This window comes from Stomoxys calcitrans, chromosome 2 (genome assembly GCF_963082655.1).
Source record: "Stomoxys calcitrans chromosome 2, idStoCalc2.1, whole genome shotgun sequence".
Lineage (NCBI taxonomy): Eukaryota > Metazoa > Arthropoda > Insecta > Diptera > Muscidae > Stomoxys > Stomoxys calcitrans.
In genome coordinates this window covers 228,790,124-228,801,533 of record NC_081553.1, presented here as the reverse complement: position 1 = coordinate 228,801,533, position 11,410 = coordinate 228,790,124, and the positions used below count along the sequence as shown (strand labels likewise).

General features: G+C 37.2%; 1 protein-coding gene across 1 annotated transcript; it reads left to right on the top strand.

Annotated features, from left to right (window-relative positions):
* Positions 1–2,028: 2,028 nt before the first annotated feature.
* On the top strand, positions 2,029–7,045 carry LOC106080407 (uncharacterized). The gene is made up of 4 exons (XM_013241786.2): positions 2,029–2,274; positions 5,821–6,326; positions 6,404–6,773; positions 6,840–7,045. The coding sequence occupies exons 1-4, from the start codon at positions 2,070–2,072 to the stop codon at positions 7,043–7,045; spliced, it is 1,287 nt and encodes a 428-aa protein (XP_013097240.2). The 5' UTR covers positions 2,029–2,069.
* Positions 7,046–11,410: the final 4,365 nt, after the last annotated feature.

Here is an 11,410-nt window from a genome sequence, read left to right as displayed (position 1 = left end):
GCGAAGAAAAATATTGGCAAACAGATGCCAGTATTATACAAGACACTGATACTACCCGTGCTGTTATATGGTTCTGAAGCATGTGTACTTGTGAAAGCAGATGAGGCAGTGCATGGATCGCATTTGTCGAGTTCTATGCGCAGTATCTCTTTTTAGGCAAACAAAGAATATTGAATAAGAACTGTTATGCTATTGGAGCTATATCAAGTTATAGTCCGATTCGGACCATAAATGAATGCTGAACATTGCAGAAGCCATTGCGTAATATTTCAGTTCATTCGGATAAGAATGGCGCCCTGTAGGGACTCAAGAAGCAAAATCGGGAGATCAGTTTATATGGGAGCTGTATCAAGCTATTGATCGACCAGACCATATTAGACACCTATGTTGAAGGTCATATGAGAAGCTGTTGTGCAAAATTTCTTCCAAATCGGATGAGAATTACGCCCTCTAGAGGCTCAAGAAGTCAAGATCCTAGATCGGTTTATATGGCAGCTATATCTGGTTATGTACCGATTTGCGTCATACATAGCACACTTTATTGGAAGTCATAACAAAACACCTCATGCGAAATGTAAGCCAAATCGGATGAGAATTGCGCGCTCTATTGCCTCAAGAAGTCAAGATCTAAGATCGGTTTATATGACAGCTATACCAAATTATAATCCGATTTAAATCATACTAAACACAGTTGTTGGAAGTGATACCAAAACACTACGTGAAAAATTTCAGTCAAATCGGACGAGAATTGCGCTCTCTAGAGGATCAAGAAATCAAGACCCAAGATCGGTTTATATGGCAGCTATATCAAACCATGGACCGATTTAAACCATACCTATCGCAGTTATTGAAAGTGATACCAAAACACCAGGTGCAAAAATTCAGTCCAATCGGATAAGAATTGCGCCCTCTAGAGGCTCAAGAAGTCAAGAGCCAAGATCGGCTTATATGGCAGCTATATCAAAACATGGACCGATATGACCCATTTACAATCCCAACCGACCTACACCTTTAAGAAGTATTTGTTCAAAATTTCAAGTGTCTAGCTTTACTCCTTCGAAAGTTAGCGTGCTTTCGACAGACAGACGGACGGACGAACATGGCTAGATCGACATAAAATGTCATGACGATCAAGAATATATATACTTTATGGGATCTGAGACGAATATTTTGAGGTGTTGCAAACAGAATGACGAAATTAGTATACCCCTATCCTATGGTGGAGGGTATAAAAATGAGCCAAATTGGGCCATGCTTATATAAAGCTTCCTGGGATTTTTTGTTAACGCTCCTATTACCTTTCTTAAGCTTCTGTCTATATAGGGGATTCTATGCATAGAACATGACAAACGTAGCTTAAACGAGCTAAACACACATTTTCTTGTTTTATTCTCTATTTTGGTTACTTCAATCATTGTGTTTTAGTGTGTCTGATGCTTAACTATTGGGTTGCCCAAAAAGTAATTGCGGATTTTTTCACAGCTTGTGACTCTGTGATTGCATTCTTTCTTCTGTCAGTTATCAGCTGTTACTTTTAGCTTGCTTTAGAAAAAAAGTGTAAAAAAAGTATATTTGATTAAAGTTCATTCTAAGTTTTATTAAAAATGCATTTACTTTCTTTTAAAAAATCCGCAATTACTTTTTGGGCAACCCAATATTTAATGATAAACGACAACAAAATTCCCACAGCCAAAAGACAAAACTCGCAGCCAAGCTACAGACTTGTACTAATGAATTCAAAATTTTTTAATACTTTCTTCATTCACATATTTAATTTAAGACTTTTTTATGTTGTGTCATCATCACACACTAGAATGAGTTTGAAGCGCTTCAACAAAAAAAGAAAGAACAAAAACAACTCACAATCTATGGTTTTTTGGTTGTTTGGTTTGATAACAAATCAATGTCACTAGCGTTCAGTCTGGCCTAGCTCGTGGTTTTAATTGGTGGCCAAATTTTTCGCGTTCCGCTTTGTGAATTTTTGCTCGTTTACCATAAAAGATAGAAAAATTTTTTTGTCAACGAAAGTTTGATATTTCAACAGTTGTTGTTACAAGTGTTTTAGAGCAATGGCTCCCAATAATGATATATTCAATCCAAATGAAAATCTCAATATACCCTCTTGGATAACTGAGGATTATTTTCGAGATATAGTGGCAAAAGATGTGCCCGACATGGTGGCCATTAAAAAATTTACCCCCACAGCTGCCACTAGGCCGGGAGAAAATTTTACATCTGTTATGATAAGGTTACACTTCGATTTGGAAATGAAGGGTTAGTTAAAGTCAATTTTGGTATATTCAAACAAAAATGGTTTAGTTAAAACATAAATAATAATCAAGTGATTCATGGTGAAAGCTTTCTATAGCTTTTATATCTTTTCAACAACAAAATTTGTTCAAGTCAAACTAATTGATGACTTGTAGTTTTGTTAAAATAAAATTTGAAATTGAATATTCATTGAGTTCCATACATTAACACAAGTGCACAAGAAAGAAGCATGAATGATTGTCAAACATGAAAATAATTGATAAATGAATTAAAATATTTAAAACACAAACGATAAAATTTAAAAATTTACGTCAATATAAAAAAGACACTGGCAGTGAATACTTCAAACCAAAGACAAGAAAATGCAAAATTCGAGCGAAGCTTACTACAATATTTGCCACCGACTAATACCTACACCACCGAGTGTAACAACTAATTCTAGGCAAAATAGTGGGCATAACAAATGAACAATATCTGTAAATCAGAAAACGCTGTAGGTGCACAGACGAACATAGCTGAGGCGGCCCCGAAAACCACAATTTTAGAAAGCACCAATGTTTAGGGACCGCATATGTAGTTATATGTCCCTCTATTATTGTCTCTATTAGGGACTTGTTACATTACCATAGGTTGGTTTGCTTTCCTATTGAAGCTTGAATGAGATTCGAAGAAATTAGGGACCAAGCTCAGCTTTGACTTAAGGGAAGCCAAAGAGAAAATATGATGATCAGCAGGTGCAGATGAAGATTAGAATCTTTTCAACGAGGAATAAACTGACAAATTGTGGGTTGACCTGGACATATGGAATCCTAACACCATGAATAGTTTTTTTTATACTACTAACGGAACGGAACCCGCTCCGCTGCATCTTCTTTCACTCTCAAATACCTACCATTTGAGTCCCATATTTTCCTGGTCTGTAAATAAGTCCTGTTTGGGGATGTTTCAGGGGTTGAACTGTCCAGCAGACCAGGGCTGCGCAGTCGACTCCGGACGAAGTAGTAAAAAATGTTTCATCAAAAACACAAATTACATTCAACAGGTAAAAGCGTGCTTAGTTCGGCCGGACCGAATCTTATATACCCTCCAACATGGATCGCATTTGTCGAGTTCTTTCCAGGTATCTCTTAACAGATAAACAAAGGATAAAAGAAATGAATTCCTTTGTTAATAGAATTGCATGTTGGGGACCACAGCAGAAGTATATCTGAAAATTTCAGCCAAATCGGATAGAAATTGCGCCCTCTAGAGGCTCAAGAAATCAAAACCCCAGATCGATTTATATGACAGCTATATCAGGTTATGGACCGATTTGAGCCCTAATTGGCACAGTTGTTTAAAATCATAACTTTCGAAGGAGTAAAGCTAGACTCTTGAAATTTTGCACTATACTAGGTCGGTTGGAATTGTAAATGGGCCAAATCGGTCCATGTTTTGATATAGCTGCCATCTGAACCAATCTTAGGTCTTGACTTCTTGAGCCTGTAGAGAGCGCAATTCTCGTCCGATTTGACCGAAATTTTGTACATGGTGTTTTGGTATCACTTCTAACAACTGTGTTAAGTATAATTCAAATAAGTTCATAACCTGAAATAGCTGACATATAAGCCGATCGGGGGTCTTGACTTTTTCAGCTTTTAGAGGGCGCAATTCCTATCCGATTTGACGTGGTGTTTGGTAACACTTCTAACAACTGTGCTAAGTATGATTCAAATCGGTTCATAACCTGGTATAATTGTTATATAAACCAATCTAGGATCTTGAGCCGCTGGAGGGCGCAATTCTCATCCGATTTAGCTGTTTTGTTATTACCTTCAATAACTGTGCAATGTATGGCGTAAATCGGTACACAATCTGGTATAGCTGTCACATAAACAGATCTGGGATCTACACTTCTTGAGCCTCTAGAAGGCGCAGTTATTATCCAATTTTGCTTCAACATACATGTGAAATATGGTCTTAATCGGTCGATAGCTTAATACAGCTCCCATACAAACCGATCTACCGATTTTGCTTCCTGAGCCCCTAAAAGGTGCAATTCTTATCCGAATTGACTGAAATATTACACAATGACTTCTACAATGTTCAGCATTCAATTCATTTATGGTCCGAATCGAACTATAACTTGACCTTTCAGATATCAAAGAATTAAATAACCGTTTTTCACAACAGAAGCATTCTGTGATAGTTTCAAGAAATATCCAATTTCATTTATTTGAAACGTCAGCGAAATCGACTCAAAAATATTCGACACTTACGCTGAAAGGCCTAATTTAACACACAGTCCTAAAATTTGGCAAAAGCATGTAATAAATGTGTCTTTTATAAGCTTAAAGGCCTGGTTATGCTATTGTAAACATACCGCAAATCCAACAGAAATTTTTTAAACACTATATTCCAGAGAATTGGCGAAAACACCCCACACTGGGGCGTTCTTCACAAAATCCTATTCCGCACCTCTAAGTTGGTTCAAGTCAGGTATTTTATCCTCTCCTCAATGGCAGAATCTGTAAGACGCGAAGCAGGGTAATGATGTAGGAAATGCTCCAAAGCACAGTCGTGCCAAATTTAAAAATTTTGAAAATATTGTAGTTCTGGAACTTTTGAATGTATAGAGATATGGAAACCAAACTTAACATAGTCAATGCTAAGTTGTTTTCCAAAAAGTATGCAAAATTTTACACTAGTGGGTCCAGAGGCTAATCCTTGGAACTTGAATGTTGGTCAGCTCGAGCATGTCAAATTTTGTATTAAATCATTTATAGATGGAGCTCCAGCTGGTGAGTTAAATTTTTGAAAGCTCCTCAAGGCATCCATAACCATACAATCTGTGATGATGAGCCCTCTATCGAAATCATTGTTCCCGACATCCGGTGTTTCCGTTTGACCCGTGAAAGCCTTAACATGTTCTCCATTGTCTTTGCTCCTATGTCGGCTACGAACATTTCACTTGCGTACTTACAAATTTATTTACTAACTTAATTATTTACTTACTTAGTTATTTACTTACTTACGTATTTACTTAGTTATTTATTTAGTTAGTTTCTTACATACACTTACCTACATATATACTAGCTTTTTTACATCCTTACTTTTTTGCTTACGTACTTATTTACCTACTTACTACCTTACTTACTAACTTCCTTGCATACTTACTTGCCTACCTACTTACCTACCTACTTACTCATTGAATATCAAATACCTTATTCAAAATTTCGATCAACCAAAAAAAGATCATCTTTTATGAGATCACGACATCAAATCGCAAAATAGGGTTATATCAGAGCCATATATCTCCAAATTTGGTTGAACCTTTCGCCAAATCTTAGGTTAATATTATTATATTATAAATTCTAGCGTGTAAACTAACAAACGGACAGACAAGGACATGATTTATACAACTTTTTAGGCTCTTATAATTTTGCGTATAATTAGAAGCTCATCATAGTTGAACCTGTCATCGCGGTATTGCTTCCAGTATTCAATAACTTTTTTCACTCTTTTAATGATAAGAATACTAATTTTAATTTTTCTCTCTTTCTACCTAAGATGGCTCCATTCTCTACAAAACCTACATCTTCAAAACCATGTTGGAGTCCGACAAAGGAGGTGACATGGTAAATCAATTGTCCTTGTTCCCCAAAGAAATGGAAATGTATTCCAAATATTTGCCTGCATTTGAAAGTCTTTATAAAGCAGCTGGCTGGGAAATTCAATTGGCCCCTAAATGCTTGCTCACTGAGAGAAAGGAGAATCGCATTAATTTCCTTTTCGAAGATTTGTCTCAAAAGAATTTTAAAAATCTCGAACGTCTCAAGGGCTGTGATATGGATCACATGAAACATGTAATGAGGAAATTGGCGGAATTCCATGCAGCCAGTGCTGTGTATGAGGAGCAAAATGGAACTTATCCTGACGACTTTCAATTCGGTTTCATAAACGTTAAGCAAAGCAATGAAATGGCTAAACTTTTTTTCGATGTTGGCACAACAAGTTACAAGAAGGCTATGGCTCAGTGGGGTTTGGAGAATGCTGAGGAGTATATTAAGAAATTTGTAAGTATGCAGTTTTTCAGGTTTATCTATGACTTTTTGAGGATAATCAATAATGTTTGGTTTTTTTTTTATTTCAGCCCACTTTTGATCAGTATTGGAAATGTGCCTCAGCCTGTATAAATACCTCCAGCAATTCGTTTAATGTCTTGAATCACGGTGATTTTTGGTCCAGCAACATAATGTTCTCATATTTGGCCAATGGCTGTGTCAACGAAACCCTTCTGGTGGACTTTCAAATCTGTAAATGGGGCAGTCCCGCCGAAGATTTACTATTCTTCCTTACCTTGTCGCCAGCTGCAGATATACGCCTTAAACAATACGATAATTTTATAGCCATGTACCATAAACGCTTGGTGGAATGTCTTAAGGTCTTGGGTTATAAAAAGCCCATACCAACTCTGAGATCCTTACATCAGGATATGTACAATAAGAATAGTTCTTTCTATGGTAAAGTCTGCCACATACTACTTCTTCATTATTATTTCTTCTAATAGCTTGTGTTTTTTCTTAAAGCTTTCTTTGCTTGTACCAATCATTTGCCTATTATTCTTCTGCCTTCGGACAAGGACTCCAGCATGCACAATTTCTCAAGAAATGATGAAGTGGGCGAACAACTGCGTATGAGGACTTACACTAATCCCACTTTTATAGAAGTCATCAAGGATGTGTATACATTTTATGTTCAACGTGGTCTCTTTAACTTTGAAGATTATGATTGAAAAAATAAATAAATAAATATAATTATTATATATGTAATACTAGCTGAACCGGGTCCGCTTCGCTGCGCCTTCTATTACATCATATGAAATACAACTTTCTTATCAATTACACTTCTTTTCATGGAACGACCATAAGTTATTCCCCAAGTTCCTGTTGTGTATTGTTTTTTTCAAAATGCTTCATTTTATGGAAAACGAACCGGGCCCGCTCTGCAGCGCCCTCTTTAAGTCGGATATACCTTTTATAAGAGCCCTATAATGCAATGGACGACATACAAATCCTGTTTTGGTAGAGTTTTAAGATGGGGACATTTCGCCCCAAATGTGGATATCGAATTCGTGTCATTGAAGGTCTGTTCTACTCCCTTATACTTTTCTTTGGACTCCGATATGTTGTAATGGATGAATATGTCGGCTTTTGGGTCTATTTTGAGAGTGAGCTGTCCACCCAGATACTTGGCTATTAAATTAAATATAAGCTTCGTGCTATTCTCTCAAAAACTTTTTTAATGAGCCCCATATAGTCATAGTTGGTACATAAATCCTGTTTCATTTGAGCAATTGTCATGATTGGTCTATATATCCGTTTGCGGGAGGTTCTTTTTGACGTAGGGATGGTATCCAGACATTTCGCATTTTTTACATTCGTGCTCTACTGCCAGATACCTTATTTAAGCCCAAAATTGCCATGGTCGATTAATATGTACGGTTTGGACAGGTTTTTGGGGCTGGGGCAGGTACTCCGCAACTTTGCCCTAAAATAGGTAAAAATAGGTGACCCCCTACACTTCGATCAGATTTTGTATGCCAGATTCGTAATCTACTCCAGAATACTTTTCTTTTGAAGCCCATATTGATATGGAAGTTCATTTTGTCTGCTTTTAGTTTTGGGGTTAGGGTAACTTTCTTCTCTTCAATACCTTTCATTTGATATCCATATCGTCCACTTTTGATTTTGGGTGGTGCCTTTGGGGTAACGGGGGAGGGTACGCCCCCTTCCAATATCAACAGATTATAAAGCCTATTCCTTTCTCCTGACTATATTCGTAATCTACCCCAGAATACCTTTCATTTGAGTCCCATATTGTCATGCTCGTCCAATAAATCTATTTTGGGTTGTTTTGGGGTTGGGACGGCTCCCCAGTTACTTTGGCCCAATTTTTAATATGAAATTCTTACACTTCCATTTGGCGCAAATCAAAGAGCGTCTCCAAAACAAAAAGGTCACAAGAAAACAAGTAAGAAAAGGCAAAAGTCAGGCGGTTCTGACTATATAATACCCTACACCTACCCATCAAGTAGAAATTGGGAGCTATATCTAATTCTGAAACGAATTTGGTAAAAATCGGTGGAGGTTTTCATATGAGTTATAAAACGATCCGTATTATATTTCAAGCAATTATGTTCAAAATTGTAATAAATTCGGCTCTATATGTGCAAATAGGACGACGTATATACATGTATATGAAAGCTAAATACAAATCTGAATCGATTTTGTAAGGTGAGGTTGAAAAGAGGGTGCGGATATTAAACCGTCCCATGCTACTATGGACATACAACTAAGCCAGTAATCAGCTTGTTATGCGCTTTAACTAAAAAGTAACCTCGAAAAAGAAAATCTAACTTAGGGATTGCGTATTGTGTTTTCACCTTAGTGGCAGTATCTGTTAGCCGCGAAAGCCTCCAACGTCTCCTCATCTTCCCCGCATGCCCTACACATGCTATCATTTGCCGCACGAATTTTCCAAAAGTGAGCTCGCAGTCCTATGTGTCCCGCTATGATACCGAAAGCTATACTCACCTCCTTCCCAATAAGATTTTCGTCATCCACGTTTCTGTAGAGCCAGTAGACTATGCTCGGATACAGGCCCCATTTCGAGCCTACTGTCCGTCTACACAATGCCCCACATTTGTAAGCCTTCTCGGTACGCTACTGATTGTGAGACTTCAAATTCAGTTTCCTGTCCTGTATACTAACCTCTGCACTATTGTGGCCTCCACTTATATCTAACTTAGGGATTGCGTATTGTGTTTTCACCTTAGTGGCAGTATCTGTTAGCCGCGAAAGCCTCCAACGTCTCCTCATCTTCCCCGCATGCCCTACACATGCTATCATTTGCCGCACGAATTTTCCAAAAGTGAGCTCGCAGTCCTATGTGTCCCGCTATGATACCGAAAGCTATACTCACCTCCTTCCCAATAAGATTTTCGTCATCCACGTTTCTGTAGAGCCAATAGACTATGCTCGGATACAGGCCCCATTTCGAGCCTACTGTCCGTCTACACAATGCCCCACATTTGTAAGCCTTCTTGGTACGCTACTGATTGTGAGACTTCAAATTCAGTTTCCTGTCCTGTATACTAACCTCTGCACTATTGTGGCCTCCACTTATATTTATTTAGTAATAAAAAATATTTCCAATTAGGTTGAAATCAAAATGTTTTCAAAAATTTTGTCGAAAGGTTAACTGCAGTTTCTGGTATTCTATCCCACAACCGTAATCTTCGTCGTATTACCCAGTCAATCATCAATTTATAAAGCTTAGGCGAAAATTGCCAAAATACAATTTGCATAGATATAAATGGAATATATAAATTGAAATTTATAATTTGCAATTTATTGCAATTGTTTGAGCGATAAGAATTTAATTTTCGTAGTTCAGTCTTATTTTGATCGTGCTACTGAAATATCAATTTGTTTGCTTATAAGCTAGAATTTCGGTATTTTTTTTTAATCCATAAAATGTGTCGCCTCAAAATAGCTCGTCAGTTTTCAATCCTAATGAAAACCTAAGCATACCTTCATGGATAAATGAGGATTATTTTTGAGATATTGTGGCCAAGGATGAGCCAAAGTTGGTGGCAATTAAAAACTTTAAACAATAGCGGCATTACCGCCTGCAGAAAATTTCACCTCGGTAATGGTGCGATTACATATGGATTTGGAAATGAAAGGTGGGTAAAGTTAGAGAAAAGGAATGCCTAAATAGACACAGAAGAGGCCTTGACTTTCAAAAATCAAACTTCATATGAAAAAAATGGCAAAAATTCCTTATCAATAAATATTTGCATTTACACATTGTTCGTGATAAAATTATTAATAGCCGAATAAATAACACTCGCAGACAAAAAAGAAAACCCAAAAGCTGACGTTCAAAATGCACCTTGAGGAATAAAAAAACAAACTGTTGATAATTTTGAAAGCGGGGGCAATATTAGACTTATAAATAATGTATTTGCCAAACTTTTTAACAACAATAAATCAAACAAATAATACGCATACTTCAGCAAAGTCATTGTAAATATTGTCACCAATCCGATACATGCATAAAAATGGAAATCGATCGATAAATAATAAAATCCGAATATCCCCGAAATAGTTGGATATATTGTATGCCTCAAGCGGTCTTTTTTGTATAAATTTCAAAGAGATATCTCTAACCGTTCCAAAATGGCATATTTTTACTTTTTTTCAATTCTATCAAACTGGCGTTGGAGCTTTTCCAATATCATTGCCTGTCTTTTGCTGCTAACAGACACCGGCACTTAACCACTTAGGAGCGTGGAATGGAAAACAATTAAGGATTTCGGAAAATGATTATGATTTTTATCGAGATTACTTTTAAGTATGTAGAGCGCACAACAGGCCGATTACTGGGTTAGGTATATGTCCATAGTGGCAAGGGGCGAATTAATATCCGCACTAGCACAAATCTTTGGACCAGGATAGGACAAATGATTCATCACTGGCGGTTAAAACGCCATCTTCACGGACTATACGACTTTCATCTGAAGAGACACATCCTTTCTCTGACCGAGGTCTTCTAAATCTCCCAGGCTCTATTCACTGTTTCTAGCCTGGAGCGGTTTTTCTGTCAGACTCCCACTATCTCTATTGACACTCTGATGGCACTTTTGGTTCTGATCTCGTGTAATCTGAGGTCTAGGTTTGTTAGAAGATGCAGAAAGCATATCTCTATCATGGATTGTGCATCATGAGAGGTTGACTGGTAATGAGGTTGTCGACGTGCTGCTCAGAAGTGGCCCACTGAATAGTTGAATGAGCATCATTCCCTGCCTCACCTACTTACTTACCTAGTTGACTTTCACAGACCAATTGTTTCAATAGCCGAATTCAGAATAGATTTTAAAGAACCCGATCCTGTGCTCTCCTTCTGAAATTTTGGACACCTAGTTTCAAGATGACTTTCTCCACTTGATATTTCCTCTGAAGTTAGAGTTTGGTTTCTTCATTTAACGTCATGTTTAACACCGACTATTGTTATTTTTATGAAAAATATTTTATAACTCCGTATATTAAGTTGAGGTTAAGTATTTAATTGTTAAGCATACTTTTAGGCTGAC

Bases quoted from the DNA above. Each gene is read 5' to 3' on its own strand.
- LOC106080407 (XM_013241786.2), top strand. From the start codon at position 2,070: ATGGCTCCCAATAATGATATATTCAATCCAAATGAAAATCTCAATATA. The intron at 2,275-5,820 runs GTTAGTTAAAGT...TTTCTACCTAAG, and splicing joins CTTCGATTTGGAAATGAAGG to ATGGCTCCATTCTCTACAAA. The intron at 6,774-6,839 runs GTAAAGTCTGCC...TTTTTCTTAAAG, and splicing joins TAAGAATAGTTCTTTCTATG to CTTTCTTTGCTTGTACCAAT.